This window comes from Trachinotus anak, unplaced genomic scaffold (genome assembly GCF_046630095.1).
Source record: "Trachinotus anak isolate AG129_WGS33_773 ecotype Australia unplaced genomic scaffold, CSIRO_AGI_Tana_v1 ptg000008l, whole genome shotgun sequence".
NCBI classification, from domain to species: domain Eukaryota; kingdom Metazoa; phylum Chordata; class Actinopteri; order Carangiformes; family Carangidae; genus Trachinotus; species Trachinotus anak.
Window position 1 is genome coordinate 3,983,605 of NW_027273859.1, and position 20,461 is coordinate 4,004,065.

General features: G+C 40.2%; 1 protein-coding gene across 1 annotated transcript in view; it reads left to right on the top strand.

Moving 5' to 3' along the window:
• The first annotated feature begins 1,251 nt into the window (after window positions 1–1,251).
• The window catches only part of loxl2b (lysyl oxidase-like 2b), a 42,558-nt gene continuing 23,348 nt past the window's right edge, over window positions 1,252–20,461 (top strand). Inside the window, exons 1-4 of the mRNA XM_071481940.1 lie at window positions 1,252–1,390; window positions 4,480–4,839; window positions 5,216–5,391; window positions 18,994–19,205. Of these exons, the coding sequence (XP_071338041.1) occupies window positions 4,491–4,839; window positions 5,216–5,391; window positions 18,994–19,205 (737 nt within the window). The 5' untranslated portion in view covers window positions 1,252–1,390; window positions 4,480–4,490. The remainder of the gene's footprint in view (window positions 1,391–4,479; window positions 4,840–5,215; window positions 5,392–18,993; window positions 19,206–20,461) is intronic.

Sequence of the window (20,461 nt, forward strand, 5' to 3'; positions counted from 1 at the left end):
AAAAAAAAGTGAATAAGGAAATTAATGTGCAGAATTATTTATTAGTTTGGAGAACATATAAAATTAGTTGTTGTGACATTTAAAAATGTATATTTATATCTGTGGCAAAGATGCAACTTTGGGGCAAAGTGCCCCCAGGGCATCATCCACACACTTTTTTAAATAAGACAAACAGACTATTCCATAATCTGTGAAAAAGATTATGTCATTTTCATGGAAGGAAATGAACTCAGTGAGCTGTTGCTGCTTGCTTGTCTACATCTGAACTGCTAACTACATTTAGCATGCTAATAAAAGTAAAAGAACAGTGTGGAATAAACATCATTGGTCAAAATGGTCCAAGTGTTTAAGTATTGTTTATCATTTTGTGTCATTTGAGAATCAGATTAATGAAACAAAAATATTAACCAGCAATAACTGAGTTTATAGTTTTCTGGAATTTTTTGTATATATTCATAAGAACAGTGTGTGTGTGTGTGTGTGTGTGTGTGTGTGATTTACGCAAGCAAATTTATCAGCAAACACTTTTCACACCCAGAGGATATGGAACAAGATTACCATGCATGCGGCCACCTATGATGAAAAGTGCACTATTTCCTCTCCTTCAGCTCTTTTGGTCTCCACTAATTCCTGAAATTAGAATTGGCTGCTAAATTCTGCCCTGTGCTACCCAGCTAATCTCTAACTGTGTCTGCTGTTTGTTGCTGGGCAGGTACACTGCGTTTTACAGCGCACTATCAATCAGTGAGACTGAACCAAAACAAAAAAGTTGTGGACCTATGCCTAAAAACCTAATTAGTGATCTCAAAGATGTTAAAATGTTACTGCTTGAGACTAGACTACTTAAAACCAGTTCTGGTAAAGAGACATTTGCTTGCTCCTGTGTAAGCTAAGGGGATAGTCTATTCGGAATTAGTTTACTTTCTGAAGATTTCTTTTCTTATAAAACTACATTAAGGCACCAAATTGGTTGATCACATTCCAACACTTAGCGTTCTTTTTATTTTTAGAAAATAGATTTTCTACTCCTCTCTTCTTCTGTTGTTCTTCTTGACGTTGTTCAGTGATCCGTTTTCCCTACGTTCTTTGAAAGCAGCATTGTAACTTTTCATAACTACCAGAGCTGTGTTCAGGGTCCGCTGTTTCCACGTCCCGGGCCATCTCCGGTGAGGTCATCGTAAAGGTGGGCGGCAGTGGGCGGGGCCGGCGCAGCTCTGGTCCAAAGCCTGGCCCCGATTTGCATGAGAGGGAGTGAAAGTTTCGAGAGAAGTAGCAAAAACAGCTGACTTTGGGCTTTGGTCTGAAGATAGTGGGCTGCATTCAGCCCGTCACTGCAGCCTGCAGGAGCACACAGCTTGAGAGGGGACTGTCCGGAGCAGCGACAAGAGAAGTAAGTTCAACTAGAGCCTGAGAATATGCGAAAGTGTGTGTGTGTGTGTACGATGGACAGTAATTATTTTTTTAATGTACTGTGATAATTAATGCAGGATTTTCATTGTCTAAAGTGGCTACATCATGCCCCCAGGTACCACATGGTGTCTTTTTGAAATCTGTTGAAAGATTGGGAAGTTGTTAAGGACTTAGAGTAAGTTTTGTACATGATTTCCATTATTTAAGAGCATTAATGAGAGCATTACATGAAGAGCTTCATCTATTAGTCAATTTAATTTGATTAATTGTTTGTCATTTGTCAAACAAAAAGATTTGCTGCTTTTCTTTGTTTTATAACACTGTAAGCAAAATACATGTGGGTTTCGAATTGTTCATCAGACAAAATAATCAATTTGAAGATGTCACCTTGACCTCTGAGCTTTTTTGCCCCTCAGTATTTTCTGGCATTTTATTGACTAAACAATGAATAGATGAATCTGCAAGATAATGAACTGATTCATCAATGGTAAACAGAATCAGTAGCCCCAGCCCTTGTTACATTGTCAGAAGAAAGTTGCATCAATTGTAGGTATTTCTATTGTATCTACAAAAAACCACCTATACAATATATTAATTGTATTGGGTAAAATGATTTTAAAAATGGAGAGCAGAGAATGAGAATTTAAATCTGAAGCTTTTTTCTGTGTTTACATGCAGTGAAGCTGCAGTATGAGAGCTTCAGAACAGATCAGGAGAAGAAGCAGTTAACATTCTTAAAAACTGACATTTTGACCTTTTCAACCAGTGCATAGATCCCTTCCAGCAGCAGGTGGGACACGTCTGACTTCCATGAAGGTGAAAGCAGTGCTATATGTGGTCCACAAAAAGCCTTCCACCCTTTCCTATAACACAACAGTGCTGAAATTAAGATAATGCAGGTTTTTAAAGAACCGTTTGTCAGTGTTTCTGAGGTAAAAGGCAGCAGATGTCTCAGATTTCAAGGTCTCTGGTTCAGTGCAGTTCTTGACACTTGGTTTGGTGCTTGAAGGAAAGAGGGGGCCAGAACGTCCTGGATATGTTGTTGTGATTGATTAGGTGTTGCTAAGTGACTGCAGCTTCATCCAATCCTCATCCTCTCTGTATATCAACACCCTCGCCCGAGAAATCATGAAGGAGCTCATTTGTTTTCTGAGCTTGAAATGGGAAACATTCAGGAACGAGCTTCTCTCAGTTCTGTGTGCATTACCTTAGCTGAACCTTAGTTTTTATGTACATGCTGAATGTTTTTCTAATGACAACATCATTTGGGTTGACACATTGAACGCAGACCCAGAGGCTGTGGGCTTCATTCCGTCTGTTCATCATTGTGTAATGTGTGTGATGTCTAGCTTGTGTAACCACTGCCACGTTACAATGAGGAAAGTAGAAGGATCATTTGCCAGAGGTTTTTACATAAAGGCAGAAAATTTTGAGCTTTTAACATTTGATTGCTTTGTAGAAACACAGCTGTTGATAAGTCAGTGGGGGGTTTTGGTTGAGGGCCTATTTTTCGAGTCGTGGTTTGTCCGACCATAAACTCTTAATATCAGTCTTTGACTTGGAATTGTGACTTTATTCTTTCTCTTTAAAAGTAGGTGGCCCAGACATTTATCAGTATTTTTCTGTGGGGGTTTGGCAGTCTGTCACCCTGCAGGTGTGTGTTTCAAGCTTGAGTCCAGCGTGTCATGGACTCCTGATCTGAACATTAGTCAAAGTAAACTATTGTTGATGGAAAAAAATTGTTATGAAAATGTTTCCATTTGCTGATTTAAAGACCATTAAGGGTGTTAATCCTGTGATGAATTGAAAGTAATGTGTTTTACATTCATCCACACTGCACTGCATTTCTTTTTCAATGCCTTTAATCGCCTGTAGAATAAGTGACTTTACAATAATCAAGAAATGCAAACATTTTGTGGATTATAACCTTAAAACTGTAATTACTGAAGTCTTTCGGCCACTTGGGGGCAGTGGAAGTAGCTGTACACATTAGTAAACCTTATAAAGTTGTGCAATCATGTTAAGAAACTATTGCTTTTCTACACATCAGGCAGACATGGACCAAGCTATGCATTTATGTAGAGTTGTGTAAGTCCAATATTCACACTTCTTGTAGCTCTCCACTAACTTCTCTCTGCCTCTTGTGCTGCTAAATATTCCCAATCCTCTGCTTTGTCCAAACTTTGTCTGCAAGGCGTGGCAGGTCATGCACATTGGGTTTATCAGAACTTTTTTCTTTCTTTTTTTCTCAAAAGGGACAAATAAAAACAAGGCCAAAACCTAGTATATGGCATCATTACGTCCTATTTGCATTCTGCAAATTCTGAACTTTCAAGCTATTTCCAAGCTGCTGCTCTGCTGCCGCTAAAATCCTGATTTTATAACTGAGATGTTATGTGTTTGTACAAACTCGACACTTTTTGGAACTGTTTTAAATTAAAATCCCTCTAGTGCCTCAGTGAACAAAAACCCCTGATTTATTAATAGAACTTTCTTGCTGTGTTGACTTGCTGCAGTAAGCATATTGTCTCCTTTCTTTTTTCCCTGCCGGTGTTTCTGTTGTGTACATACTATTCAGATTTGCTAGTTCCTTTAGCAGTGACTGATGGTCACATGGCATTCAGCTGACCAGTCACAGATATTTGCGATCATAGGGCTGGCCTGTTGTTGTGGTGCCAAAGCAAAGGCAAAAGCAGATTTGTTGACTTTTAGTCCCTAGGTTGGTCCAAATAAACTGGATCCTTCATTTCCCATTATGCAGCTTGATGGTGTATTTTGTTATACCTGATTGTCTAGTACTTGCCCAGTCCCAAATGCCTTGTCCCCATTTTGTAAATAGGCTTTCTGTTACAAATGTGTGGTCTGCAAGCCAAAATCAAGATGACATCATTAGGAGTTTCTCAGACTGTAAAATGGCCTTTATGTGTAAAATCAATGAAGTATCACTCCCAATCTTGTTCTTCAGTCTGATTCCTCTATAATAAACAGAAAGTACCATTGTGAACAAATATCTGAGACAGCTGCCAAGGAATTTTAATGACTGCTCCTCTGTTTTCATCTTTTCACCAGCTCCAACCAAAATGCTGGCCTCCAATTACCTGCCCTGCTGCACTGTCACTCTATTAGTGCTATTCAAGCTGACCCTGGCCCAGTATGAGCACCTTGGGTACCCACCAGGCTACCCAGACCCAGAGCAGGAACAGTACACTCCCCCGCAGCTGGCACCAGACACGCCCAGGATTCAGCTCCGATTGGCAGGAGATAAGAGGAAACACAACGAGGGCCGTGTAGAGGTTTTCTACAACGCCGAGTGGGGAACTGTCTGTGATGATGACTTCACTATCCATGCTGCTCAGGTGGTGTGCCGGGAGCTGGGCTACCTGGAAGCCATCTCATGGTCTCCATCGTCGAAATATGGGAAAGGGCAAGGTAGGTAAAGTACTGTTACGTCCAGATTGTTCCTCTTGTCAGGGTGAAAACATTGCAACACATTCAATGTAACAAATAACAACTCCATCAAACACCATCATATTCCTCACAATAAAATCACATGGTACATCTGATTTTTTACTATAAGGCCAATACTGGCTGAGGATATCATTGGTGTAACCTGTGTGCATGATATTTCAATTTATGGCGTATTTGTAACATTATCAATTGGAAAATGATTTATGGTGGATGTTCCACAGTTTTTGGAGAAAGCAGCCTAGCTTTCAAAAGAAATCTATTTTCCTTTGTTTCCGCTACTAAAAGGAGAATTCCTCCTCATGGAAGCAATGATGAATCGTTCTTTTTGTCTCATCAGGACCCATCTGGTTCGACAATCTCCACTGCACTGGCAAAGAAAAGACGTTGGCGCTCTGTCCGTCCAATGGGATTGGTGTTTCAGACTGCAAACACAGTGAAGACGTAGGTGTGGTGTGCAGCGACAAGAGGATACCAGGATTTAAATTTGTCAACACCCTGCCCAACCACATAGAGGTAATCCTGCGGTTCCTGAAATCTTCCACACTCTAGCCCAAAGCTCTGTACACCTTTTGTTTTTCTGGGCATCTTTTTGCTGCACAAAGGACATTTGTTGACCCCTTGCAGCTGCTGATAGCTGGGCTTTAAGATCTGTTTTGCTTTTAGTTGTTCTGTGCAAACACAACTTAAGTCTCAAAGCCCTGTTCAGACAGTGGAATTCAGAACATTGTTGCCTTCATCTATCTGTTATCATGATGGGGTTTTTGTTAGAGACAAGACTATTCACGATAAAAGCCACAGTGCTCATGCTCCTGGTTTACACTGCAACAGCTGTATAATGGTACTAGAATGGCACTCAGTAGAGCACATATCTCAGATACAGATTATTACCTGGATCTGCAACAAATTGTAGAAAGTCATAGATACACCATACACCATAAATATGAATGTTTTTTTTTTACATTAGGATCCATACATTATTTCCTGAGAATTTGTGTAAGTGTTGAAAAATCTCAAAATATTTAGGAAACTGAACATTTTCTGTCCAGGCTGTATCAGTGATCAGTTTTAAAACTTATTTTGCCATTGAAGCTTTAATTGATTACAGGGTACCTGCAGGTCTTGAACATTCTTAAAAGGCCTCGAATTCAGTTTCCCTTAAAAGAAGAAGGGTTTAGAAGGTATTAAAATCTGATTGCTGTTGGAATTAGCTAGAAGTGGGGCTGCTGTGCCAGTCCTCTTTGTGGAGTTTCAGTCAGCAACATCAGACCTGTAGTGAACACTGTCACTACTGCTGACTACATGAAGGAGAAGTGTCCATTTTAGCAAAAACTTGAAAGATACTTACATGAATTAATCATTTTAATGAGTCCATTCATCCATTCATCCATCCATCCATTAATTTAATATCATTAGGCATTGTTATATGCTGCTGGGAAGACTACAAATGTGATATAATAAATAATTATATTTATTTAAAATGAAGGCCACATCATCTCCACTGGTTTTACATCATACTTTCATACTTTGGCCAGTGTGACTGTGAAATAGTTGCATTAAAAGTCAGTAAATTTAACTTGTTCAACTTAAATTTAAATATCGCTTCCTCTTCTCACGTTGAATAGATTTTTCAATTTCATAATTTATTAGAGAATTGTACACATTGTTTCATAATGTTTGACTGTATAGAGAATGACAAAACATTAAACTGGAACTTTCATTTCATTACTATTTGCTCTCTTGATATATGTACTGCACAGTATTTGCTAAAAGACAGACTGAAGACAGATTGAAAAAAGAATGAGCAAAATTGAAGCAGCAGAGGCTGAGAAATCCTGACTGTTATTATGTGATGTAGTTCAAGTTTTAAAACTGCTGGGTCCTACATTTACCATGATGCAACCTAATAGCGTCTTTACATCAGACCCTCCCTGTGTGATGAATTCCCACATCTTTCAAAATACTTCCCACTAGTTTTAACACAGACTGTCTAGAAGCATTTGTTGACTGCAAGCTCAAGCTGAGATAACCCTGATGACATCACTAGAGTTTTTCTTTCAGACCTGACAAAGCCCCTTCAGAGTCACAGAGACCATCATCCTCACAGGCTTTGTAGTGCTTGTAATATACCTCGAAATAATAAATCTCTCCTGGTTCTTGGCAGCTCAATACACCTAAAGTCAATAACCCACCGACTCCGTGTTTTACCAATACTCCTTTCTAAATAGCCTGCAGTGAAAGTGTGTCAGTGAGAGTGAAGTTAAACTGGTAATTATTAGGTGTTGCACTCGTAACTGTCAGAGTTGTCTGGAGCTGGCGGACCTTAAAGAGCCACCAAAAGCAGAATGTTATCTTTCTGCTCACTGGGCAGGCCTCATGAATCCACATTCCAACGTTATGAGCACACCAGGGCTAACTCTGTGCTTCTCTGCCCTCCTCTCTGACCCACTCCTCTGCTTCTTTGAAGAGTTTAAAGACTAATATAGAATTTTTCATAATACCATCAAAAAGTATGGACAGCTCAGCTGAGCTTTTCTTTACTTTTCCAAAAGCTACTGGTATGATGTAGGGGCTGCTATGAGAAAGTCCCTGATCTTGTCAGATGCAACCCACTCCCTCTAACTGTAGAGTTTGTTAAAGGTTCTATAATTTATGTTTTTTATATAATAAGAATATATCAGATGACTGTGTGCAATAAACACAATGTGCAAACAATGTGACAGCAATAGATTTCCATCTGCATGTATCACAAATTTTAATTAAATTTTGAATTGGCAGTACAAAATATTTCCAACCCCTACTGTTATGCAACTATCAGAAGTTGGGTTGTCAGGATAAACAGCTGGTGGTGTCAGGTGCCAGTAAGGCAGAAGAAGAGGCTTCAACGAGATGACACAATTGAAAGATTAATTAAAACCTCAAGAAGTGAAGAAGAATGTAGAAAACAGAAAGTCTTTGTTTCCTGGGTTCAGATGAGGAACATTATGCTCAACACAGTTTTGTCAGCCGCTACTTTTCTTCTCTTCAGTGTAGCAGAAGCTTGAGAGGACATTTTAGTTTTTTTTTATCTTTGCTGTTTTCACTCAGGCTTTTTGTTCATGAAACTAGGTGAATGGAAACCCGCTTAACGTGAAAGGGGTCGCTCTTAATGATGAACCTACAGAGAATGAATCACTGCAGAGCCAGATATTTTCCCCAGGAGTTGGTAGGGACCAAAAAAAAGAACAAAAAGACAGAGAATATTGGACTAAAACTCATCAGATAGAAAGAAACGAGTCCAAACGAATGATAGTGTTGATCTGTAACTGCTGGGTGTGTAAATAAGCAACTGTTTGATAACAAGTTCACTATATCTTAGAGTGTATAGATTAGTCACTATAACTTATCAAAGGTGATGATATGTCAATGTTGTGTGCAAGACCTCTTTCCACTACCTGCAAGTGGCCAAGAAAATCTATCTACTCAGTGCTGCCTTTGTCAAAACCTGGCACCTACTTTGCCCACAGTGCAACTCTACTGCTGACTGCTTGGTTGGAGATTTGGGTGTGTTATGCTAGCAGCAGCTAATGTAGCAGCAAATGTAGCTCCAAACCTCTAACCCCAATCAGAGATGAGGAGTGGGCTGCAGATGTCTTGTAAGCTCACTTCTTTTTCTCACACCCCCATTTTTATCTTTCATTTTCATAGTAGTCTACCTCCAGAAACTACTTCACATATTCAGTATTCCTCCCCAACAGCTGCATTGTGGGAGCAGATACGTTTAGCTGACTTCCTGCTCAGAGGTTTACAGAGACAAACGATAAAGATTATGATTCTCAAGAGCGCACACCTGGAGAGGTCTAGACGTCTGGAGTCAAACTGGGATAGCAGCTGACAAAAAAATCAAGACTAAGCTTTTCCATTCACTAAAAGAAGTCACGTGAGCTCCGTGTATGTAAAACACAGCCAACCAGTCCCTGCTGCCATACAGCCGAGCCTGGCTTTATCATCTGGAAGTGGTAATCTGGTGACTCACCAGGGCACATTTTGTTGTGTAATGGCTGCCATGACGACATGTCGGTGGGGGTTTTGTGGTACGGGATGATTAGTAGGCATGTGGAGGCACCACTGCTTTCTCAGGTGATGGTAGCCTCAGTACAACGGCCAGCCAGTCACCCACAAAGGAAATACCCAGAGAGTGAGCTAAGAGGGAGGTGAAACATGAAGCCTTGCACGCACGTGTCGCTGACCTTTGACATGTGCGCTCAGGCCCCTCTCTGCATGTGCTTTGTCTTCTCACATTGCTGGAATGAAAGACAAGTTGTTGCATTTTGAGCCAGTATTTCCAACAACTTGTAAACCTGAAGAAAACAAATATCTTGTTCTATGAATTTGTTCTTATGCGGTCAGGAAAGTTCATGGGTTTGGATTCCAGTGGCTCCATGTATAGCACAGTGTCTCAGACAGTAAACAATGCAGGCTGACACCCAGTGTTCAGTGCTGCGTCTCTGGAATATTTAGCGTGGCATCTCTCCAGTGTTTATTTATATATATTCCTGCCGTGCTTTGAGGAAGTCTGCTGCCTTGCCTCAGCTTTTTAGTTTATGCAGAGGTGGCTGAGGTCTGAGGTCTGACCTGTGATCACATGTGCATGCATTGCATTCCATTTCAAACCAGTTTCAACATTAAGAAATTCTGGGGCTTACGAAATGTGATGTTTGGCACTGCCCATTTCCACAGCGGTCCAACAGGCCGCCTCATTTATCCAAATTATGTGAACAGTGATGCAGTCAGATTTCTCAACCTGATTTATTCAAGCAGAGACAAAAACAGCAGCTAGAAACATCTGTGGCGCAGCCTGTGAAAGAGGAATATTGTTTGCCATTTGACATAATGGAAACTGGCTACACAAAGGAGCATATAGAAATGTCTGTCAGCAGTGTAGACAGTCTGGAGAGATGTAATTATAGCTGAGAATTGTAATCGTTGGAGCCATTTTTGGCGCAAACATCCTAAATTATAAGTCATCAAAAGCTTTTATAAATGGAGGGAAAATGGGTGATGATGTTGAACTCTTTTTATATTTTGTCACAGTTTTGGCCTTCTCTGTAAAGATATTTTGAAATATATTACTAACCTTAATTTCTACTGTGGAACATGTCCCAGTCACTTCTTAAAGTAATTACTCAACAAAAATAACAGTTATTACCAGGGTTCGAATTACGGGGGGGAATGGGGGGTATGACCATCAGAGCAAAGTGAGAAATATCCATAAATCTGTTTTTGTCATTTATTTCCATGATGCTGCTCCTCTCACGACGTGTGCATGCAGGCAGGTGTGTGAGGGAGTTGCTATGGTTACACCAGCGCAGCGGCTAGCAGCTTACTCTTCCCCTCCTGCATCTGTGTGTGTCCACTGTCCAAATAGAAAGACAAAATTATGTGGAAAAGAGGACAAATCCGCTTTTATTAACAGGTTTACCCATGTTTAAAAAACCCGCTTATACCTGCTAATTTTGGCGGGAAAGGGGTATTATAAAAGTCTGTTACGTTCTGGAGTTGGAAGAAAATAAAGGCCCAACTGTCGAGCATCCCTGATGAAAAAACTCCCTTTTAACAGGAAGAAACCCCCAACAGAACCGGGCTCAGGGTGGGCGACCGTCTGCCTAGACCGGTTGGGCACGTGTAATCACACATAATAATAATCACATATATATGTGACATAGGGCATTTCTATTCATTCTTCAGGAAGTAGTGTTTGGATTTTGATGTTAAAAGTCAGACCTATTAATGGTGTTGAGCTCTATGACTTTGGTGCATATCCAAATAACATCTGGATCTGACAGACATGTCTAGGATTGTTTGGCCTTGTCGAGGTATGTGCTGTATTGGGAGCCATTTTAGTTATGTAATACTTTTATTTAAAGGTGATATTGTCTATTTCAGCATCAATCAAAACTAAAGCAGCAAAGGACAGTGCTCCTGGATTATTGATTATTTGTAAAAAAAAAAACTATATTGTCGTCCTGTGTTCTCATTTTATGTATCTCATGATTTGCGGTTAGAGATGCAATTACAGTGTCATATAAATCTTAGTTTTCTGAATGTATTTCTATATAGCACATTTCAGCCTTAGTGCATCAATACCACAGATATTTAGTCCACATTTCAAATGTTTTCTATAACACTTATAGAAGGCACAAAGACCACTCACATAATAATGTGTTAGTTGCAAGGTTAACATAAATGTATGTAAATAAGACTCCTACAACAAAACGTTCAGTAACACCCTTGTTGGTCTTAAATTAGAGAAATGTGTTGACTGAAAGCCAGAATAACATGTGAGCAGCTCATTGTGAGAAATTTGGAAGTGATCTCAGAAGATGATCTTGATGATAACAGATACCTACAGGCCACATCCCATGCTGCCTTGCTCCGTTTACCTCTGTTAATCTGCCCTCCTGTTCTGACAAACCTTCTGTGGGTGTTGTGTTTGAACAGGTAGAGATGAAAGCTGACTGTGGGGATTAACAAAGATCTCTTCTTTATTTCTTTTTGTCTTACTGCAGCATTTTCTCTTTTTCCTTCTCCCTCTCTTTCTCCACTGCTCTGTCTCTCTCTGCGTTTCTCTTCTTTTTCCTCCTCCCTCTCTTTCTCCACTGCTCTCTCTCTCTCTCTCACAAGTAATAGTATTACAAGCAGCCATGAAGTCCCCACAAGCAGACTTAACAGCTTCCATTTTCCTCTCTTAAGTCATTTTTTCCCTCTGAGGCCTTAAGGTCAAATCTTCCACTTTCCTTGCTGTAAACCTCCAATCATGTCGTGGTAGGGCGCCATAAATCACCTTGTCAGCCCTTCAGCCCGTTTGTACTATGAACTTGGACTGATACACGGCTGCCCCCTATGTCTTTGTGTTGTTATGTTTTTAACTACTTAATTATTTTTCACATAGCTGGAAGATGTTTCTGTAGCTACGTAGAGGTTTTCACCCGGAGGCATCACATTCCCACAGTACGACACAGGCAGATGTTTAGCCTCTGGAGATTCTAAAATTAAGTCTCCATCTGACATCAGTGTGAACGGAGGAGTTCATATCGAAAACAAAGCCCTGGAGCCTGACTGAGCTGTAAATGCTTTGTCAGACTACTATTTCCAACCTAGTTAATGGACTGTTTCTTGCAGCAGTTAGTGTGGTGCTAGGAATGACAATGTCAGTATCGGTCAGTTTGGTCCAGACCGACATGTCTCAATAACTATGAAATTTGAGCACAGACATTCATGTCCTGCTCAGGAAGAATTCCAATAACCTTGCTGATCCCCTGACTTTTCATTTTGTCCCACCTCTTGGTCAAACTTTTAATTTATCCGATAATTTGGTTTATGACCAGGTATCTGCAAACCTAATGAAATTCCCATCATCCTCAACCATACTTGACATTTTTGTTTTTTAGCAAAAAGTCTTGTTAACTTTTGGATGGATTCCAATTAATTTCGGATGTGGATGTCCAGTGCTGCCCAGAGGAGAAACCATAATGACTTTGGTGATCCTCTGACATTTCATCAAGTGATTCCAGCAGCTCAACTTTTTCGCTTATTTTTCACACACTGGCACAAAACTTTTGTGGAGTTCTGCTGCTTCTCAGACTTTTCATCCAGTGCCATTGTCAGGTCAAAACTTTCATTTTTTCAATACTTTGGTTTATGACCAAGCACCTAGAGAACTAATGACCTTTCCATCAGCTGCAGGTGGACTTACTGCGTGTTTGTTGTAACATGCTAATAGATTAAGCTCAAACTCACAGAGCTGCTGGCATGGCTGAAAGCTTGTCCTGTTTTAAAATATTTACAGCTGTCAGTGCATCTTGAGTTCGATGTGTTGTCAAGAGATCACAAGTTATGTTGAGACTTTGGAACAGACACCTCACTGGATATGACTGAAAAAGTGACTGAGGCTTCTTTCGCACACATATTATTTGATTCAGATATAATATGATCGATATGTGTTTGCCAAATTACATTCAAAAGGACTAATACCACTATACTACTGTATTACTACACTACTGTGCTACTACTACTATACCACTGTGGTGCAGTACAAACTGCTCTTAATGTTGCACCGCAGGTATTTTAGCAAACAGTACGCTGTTTCATGCCATAGGAACAGCTATGTGTGCTCAGGTTTTGTGTTTGGGACCATCTGATTGTGAAAACCACTGACATACAGTACATCGCAGAACAGAGGAAAATTCTGAGAAAAATTCAACAGCTGGGTACATTCATTTCTGAATATTGGTACATCAGTTTAAGCAGCTGTTGTGTATTTAGTTGGGTTTGTCAAACATTTACTTTGCTTTCAACAGATAACAATGCTTTTAATTTGAAATACAAAATGAAGCTGGCAGTGTTGCCCATCCAGATCCTTGTACCCTGCAGTCACCCCCAAGAGAGTCATTATTTTTCACTTCTTTTAATGCCGCTTCGGCTTTAATTCTACAAAAAAAGCAGTTCAGTTCCATTCAATCATGGTCTTCATGAGTTGCACTTCAGTTCAGGGTTTGTCACGACTGTGTGAAACATCTGTTTTCAGTTTGTTAACAAAGGCTCTTTTAATTGACTCTAAAGGAGGAGATGCACACAGCGACACAACATTCTCTGCATTCTGTAAATACTGTGCGAAAACACATCATCCTCAATTTGTGTGGCATCTGGCGGAATGAACATCACCTCTTGAGAAAGGACTGGATGTTAGACACGTTCTTCCAGACATGGGGCTTGTAAAAACGTTGAGAACAACAGGCATCGCTGAAAATGACTGCGGGCTCACTAACATTCTCAGGAAAAGCCTTGTAACTAAATACCACACTGTATGTGAACCCAGCGTCTTATTCTGCTGCGGATGTGAGGTGATTTCTGCTGGCTGACAGAGTTGTTGAAGACCGCTATTGGAACCATATGTTCCTAAGCTCCATGCACTTTTCTGGCAAGTGAAGTCTTTACTGTGGACTGTAGGACTGAGGCTCTATACAGTAGTCACTAAAAACACTAGATGCTGAGTTGCGGTTTGTGTCCAAAGTGACTTGTGAAGAGCAGGAAAGAAATGACCAAGCCTCACTGATGAGCCTTTGGTTTTTGGCGGTCCCCCTTTCTTCAGAGACTTCCCTTCATCCAGTTTAACTGGAAGGAACTGGTCCTTCAGGGTTGCCAGTTTGGAACTCCTCAGAGCAGCAGTCTGAGGACCATGGAAAAAGTTTCTTAAGCCCAATCTGATTAACATGCCAACCAGCTAAGTCAACATGCCAACCAGCTAGCCCCGACCTGTCCTGTCTCATAATACCACTTTACAAAATATGCTCCTCCCTGTTTGTTTTTAGTATGAATTTGACAGTTGGCCAATTCTTACACATTTCCCTTTTAGGAGAATCTTGGGAAATGTGGGGAAATTAACTAAACCTTTACCATGTGATCACTACTTATAGCACAGTGGCAACTATTCAGCACAAGTTCAGTAGTCTTGTTTCCTGTAAATACTCTTATTACACTGGTAACATGTCTTGAAAGCAGCTTTAATCGTACAAACAGCCACCAGTAATCTATTTAGTTAAAAGGAATTCTCTGGACATGCAGTAATGTGGTGGAAGTTATTCTCCAAAACTCAATCATCAATCATGGTAACATGTTAACAAATAGTCCTGCTCTGCTTTTAATAAAGACTTCATATTAATGGTGGTTTTCATGTGTATTTGCATTGAGAGAATATGGGAATGATTATTGTGTGGGTTTGTCAATTAAGCAATATGTAATTGATTAATTAAGTTGTTTATAGTCTTTAATTAAGGATTACTTAAAACTACTTAAAAAATAGCGGTGACTCTCCTGCTTTGATGTGAATCATGGGTTGTTCCCAAGCTGTACTTTTCTTTATATTTATGTCCTGTGGTCCTTAAACAAGCTGGCATTAAATCATGCCAGTACATCCCTATTACAGCCATAAGTCATGGCAGCAAGTGTGAATGCTGCAACTCATTTATGTGTGATTTCTGCGAGCTATATTCAGTGTAAAATACTCTCATTTCTTAACCTGCCATCTTCTGATCACTGCTGTGTAGTTATTTCACAGATAAAGATTATGTCATTCTGTTTAATGTGAGCAGTGTAAAAACCACAGAAAACTACTGTAACTCTGCAGTACCCCTCATCTCTATAGAGAGTTTGAGCCTCTTTTAGCTATTTCAAATATTAAAGCTAACTAATGTGAAACTAATCAGCATTTGTAGCAACGCATTTTTAACAATGGATCAAGTGACTTTGAGCAATGTGAAAGTAGTTGTGTATTATCACGCCACAGCAGGCAGCTGGCAGCAAACAACATATATCCCACTCATAACCCATACATTTAAAAAAAAAAAGAAAGGGAGGCCAAACATGTAGCGGCTACAGAGCCAAATATTCTTTCTCCGAAGTTAGTGGAGACCAAAACAGAGCTGAAAAGAGATTGAGTATGGGACTTACATTCATCAGATGGGTAGAAGCATGACTCTAAAGGAATGCTAATGTTGCTCTGTGTCTGCTGGATTTGTAAATTGACATAATAGATAAATACTTTATAGGCACATATACATGTACCATACACTCAGCTTGTTCTTTTAAAGAATGAATCAATGCAACTTTAACAACACAGTGCTAGTACTGCAGTACTTTAGTCATATGATCCAAATTTGATTCATACAGAGCCACCGTTTCTCTTCCATTTCTAATGTGATGTTACATGACAGCTGCAGTGTTTTAGGAGAGAACGGTTTGCTGCTCGTACCTGTGGCTTCTTGCCTACATAGGAAGTTCAGTATTAAGTTCAGTATCCAGAGTGTGGTGCTATTCTAAATTGAGATAATAGGCTATGGTTTGAAGTAATAAAGGAACTCCTAAAGTAGAAAATGAACAGTAAAACCTCAAGGTAGCCTCTGTGAATCAGAGCTGAGTTGCCTTCATCTTTTCTGTTCAAGTCATCCCACTAATGCCTTTTCCATCTGTGCTGCTTCTACTGGACAAGCAAAGACTCAGGAAACACTAAACCCCCCTTCCCCAGAGTGTGCCAAAACAAGGCACACATGTTAGAAATCTCTTCTTTGCTGCAGTCAAATGGTCATTTTTCTCTGAAAACATACACGTGAGGACTGATCTGATCTCAGCACTAAACAGGAAATTAATTAAGGGAAATTAAATGGATTGGAGAGGAATGAGGAGGGGGAGGCAGGGAGCTGACACGTGAGCCCACCTAGAAAACAAGTTGGGTGTCTCATGTGCTGACCTTGAAAAATATTCAATAAAAAGGTGTAATATTTTTCAGATTTTCAAATAAACTTTCCTGTATGTACTGAAAATGTAGAGTGAATCTGTGAATGGGGAAAGGTGCAGTATATTGTCCCTGTGTCTATCGGACATTAAATCTTCATGTTTGAGCACAGGCATGTTCACAGCAATCCCTCAGTGTCCTTTTCGGCTGAATGTTTAGCCAGTCTGCAGACTCACTCTTCTGACTGCCACTGAATCATGTACTGTATATCCAGTAAACCCACACAAGGTCACCGTCCCCACATTTCCAGTCATTATCATGTTCCATGATTTCACCCTGTATACAGTTTTATATTCTCTGCTGTCCAGACCGTGTTGCCTCTAACCAGAATGATTAATGTGGTTATCTTTGGGAGAAAACAGAAGAGGTTAGAAAGACTGATAATTTGTAGTTTTCACTCTGGTAGCATCCGCCATTCCCTGGAGGCGAATGCCAATTTAGGAAACCCTTCTTTCTCATTATTTGATGGTTCTTTTTGGCTGTATATGAGAGGAGGTTGTACCAGTCCATCTGTTTAGCAAAGCAATACCCCCCCCCGCCCCCCCCAGCCAGACTCAGCTCTCTCCCCTCAGCCTGCACTGTCACGTAGCACAAGAATGTGGGTTAGGTCTATGGGAGAAGAACATGTTTATTTAATCCCGCCAAAAAGTCTGAGGGGAAAAGCTCTGGGCTTTTTTTGACAGTATGATGACTGAATGTTGCTTAGATGCTAAGATGACTCTCTTCTAGACTTATTGATAAAGGCATTATTCTTGACTGGACCTATCAAAGTTACAAACCACAAAGTTGTTGAATTGATCAACATACCTAATCAGAACATAAACACTAAAATCCTCCACGTGCCTCTAGTCGACTGATACTAACATAGTATATAATCTAACAGTACAGAGACACTGAAGCCATGTGCACAGTTCAGAGGCCCAAACAGGGGCCCACTTAAACATAGTACATGTGACAAAAGACTCCATACTAACACTCCATGCTAACACAACCACTATTGTGCTCAAACAACAACTTGTAGCAGCTAAAACACTAAATGTTGTACATATAGAATTTTTCTGAAATTAATTTTTGAAACTTACCTCAAGTTCACATGTAGCAGAGATGGGTTGAGATGAGTTACAACTTTATAAGACACTTATATAGTATTTGTAGGCACAACATTGTTATGCTTCATGTGTTGGCAAATAGTCTCTCATGCACACCTAGCAGACATTTTTGGGGGTACTACTGCAGAGTTGCTGATAATTCTCTGTGGGTTCGTCATTATGATTGACAGCTTCAGCCCTCAACATAGCCATGAAAATATTCATAGGTGCAGCTTTAAGTCTTTACAGAGCTTTTTAAAAGTATCCATTATGTGTAGAATTTGAACAGTCCTGACTGTGGAGCCGCCCAGTAGTAGTATCCAGAAAGACATGAAAGACAGCAATGTGTCATGTAGACTGTGACATTTTTTAATGGAGATTGTCTAATTTTTCCTCAAACAAAAATGTGAAGATGTCATATTCTACACACATACATTTTTCATTTACCCAGGTAGGTCTGCTGTAGCTGTAACCTGTGACAGCCTGTACTGGTCTCCTCCTCTGCCTTTAGCAGCTAAACTGTGCTGGAGATGAGAGAGAAATCTGTTTGTGACGCCTCTGTGTTCAGCTCTCAGTGCTTTTGTATCTTAATATCTGTAGTTTGGTGTTAAGTTTCACTCCTGTGTTTCTGTTTATCCTTTCAGATATCAGCCTTATTTTACTGTTCCCTGGCCACTGGTGAACCCACAGGATACTTTTTTTGTGAAGACATTATATCAAGTGCAATGTGTTTGTCACCAGGTTAGCAGAGCTTCATTGTTGGTACGGCTAAACTACTTTATCTTGCAGTGGAAAAATACTCACACCAAGCCAGCACAGCTTGACTGACCCCACAACGAGACCCCACACAGAGGAAAAACCCTAATAATGGCTTAAGGAAGTCATCATTTATCACTTGGTATGATCTATGTTACTGGAGTGCAAGCGTACAATCTTCTTGGATTCATGAAAGTGAAGCGTTTAGTGAGACCAACACAAAAAAACTTCTGGCGTTCTGTCTCAGGAGTGTGGAGCTGTCCAAGGCCAGTCCGGCTCAAGCCTGTGGCTGATGGTGGTTTAGACATGAGGTGTTTGGAAAGCAAAGGCAATGTCTTAATTATCTCCTACTGCACGTGTGCTCACAGTGCTGTTTTTGTGCATTTTTTTCTTTATTAACCGCTCTCCAGCAAGACACTAAAATGTGTTGCACATATTACCATGGAAATCCTTTCATACCTTTGGCTTTTAAGACCAAAAACAGTCGCAGGGCAGTCAGTCACGGTGTTTAGCATTAACAAGGTGATTGACTGTAAAAATGTTTTAGCATCTGTAGAAGATTTACAAGCAGCACTCAGAGAGCTGAGCAGCCGCGGTTACAGTCTGGACGGGGGGGGGGGCGGTCTTTGATTGCATGTTATGTAACACAGGAAGTGCTAAGCAAATGTGATGTGTAACATGTCAGATTGGATTTCAGAGGTTTGTCTAACCAGGAAATGAGGGTTCACTAGAATACAGAATGCAGAACTAATAAACTGTATTCTCAAATGAACATACAGTATATTATACGGTATGTAAACTCCATAGACATAAACACACGGACATAGTTTCTATGGCAGTAAGAGAAACAAGCATCATTTGTTGCAAGGCTTCTGCTTCTGTGCTGGCTGTGGCCAGAGCAAGTTTCTTGACCTATGTGCATGTTTGTCTTCATACTGTCCACAGAACCTTGATATTCAAGTGGAGGACGCACGCATACGACCAATCCTGTCATCGTACCGTAAGCGGATCCCTGTAACAGAGGGCTACGTGGAGGTCAAGGATGGTGGCAAATGGAAGCAGATCTGCAACACTGACTGGACCCAGTTTAACAGCAGAGTCATCTGTGGCATGTTTGGCTTCCCCGGGGAGAGGAAGTACAACGCCAGAGTCTACAAGTGAGTATTCCACTGTGGTACAGTATGTGTGGTCCTGAGTAACTTGAAGAGGAGAGCAGGATTTATGTTTTTTTTTTTTTTTTTTTTGGGTTTGGAACAATGTGGCCAACAAATGTTGTGACTCAGTTGGGTGTATAATGACAAAGTCCTGCTCTGGGCAGATGGTAAACCCTGACCTGTTCTCTTTACTCTACCCACAAATTGGTAATTACATGTTAACCAGTCACCCTCAGCTTAACATGCATACAAAAACATGTTTATTTATTGTTGACAATGATGTAACTATCAGAGGTTCCAAATATGCCCTTTAATTTCTACACCGCCTTCAAACAGAGGCTAAATTCTTTTCACATTTGATACAATTTGCTTTTTCAACTTTGTCAATAACAACCCAAACAAGCCTGTTTACTCCATCTTCCTCTGACTATCTGTGCATTGTGTGTTTATTCCAAATACCCTGCATGACAACAGTATTTTCAACAATATTTCCACTTATTTACTAAAGACCCATCTACATAATTTTATTTAAAGGGCTATTCCACTGATTTAGTATTGCACCTCCAAAAGTTGGGTCACCTGCAAGAGACCGATTTTAAAAAAGAGAATGGTCAAATGTATCAGAGGCTGAGATATCCTTTTAGGGTCTAGTATTCAACAGGGTTAAGCTAGATCCTGCCCATTCAAACCCCAGTACTCAAATACTCCTGTAAACTGATTTTCACATGTAAAATCAGTGGGATGTCCTTTTAAGAATATACATCTAGTAACTAAACTAATCCAACTAAAAAGCATAGGGCTTAAAACTGTATTTTGATTCAGGGTCTTTTTGGTTTGTGACTCCTGTCTCCTTGTGCATAATGGACACCAGTTGGGACAAGTTCATCAAAAAGATCTGAAAAACCTGGTAATGCACAAGAGAGAAAGCATCAACCCTGGGTTTGAAAAGCACTGCTCTACAAGGCCTCAGGATGAAGCAATGACGCAAGACTGAAGATGATCCTTATTTCATTAGATGCTGTTCCAAATTTAGAAACCAAATTTGCAAATAATTTATTTTTTCTACAACTCTACTGACACATAGTGCACCTGGAGCTGGGCCCGTCTTATAGGGAAACTAAAACTAACTAAAACTGAAACTAAACATTTCACTCGACATGAACTCTGAGGAGGGATGTCAAGTTTCATAGTGGAAATAATTTCTATGTGGTGGGTTACATTTCCAACCTCAACCTGACACTCAAAACGGAGAAGTTCTT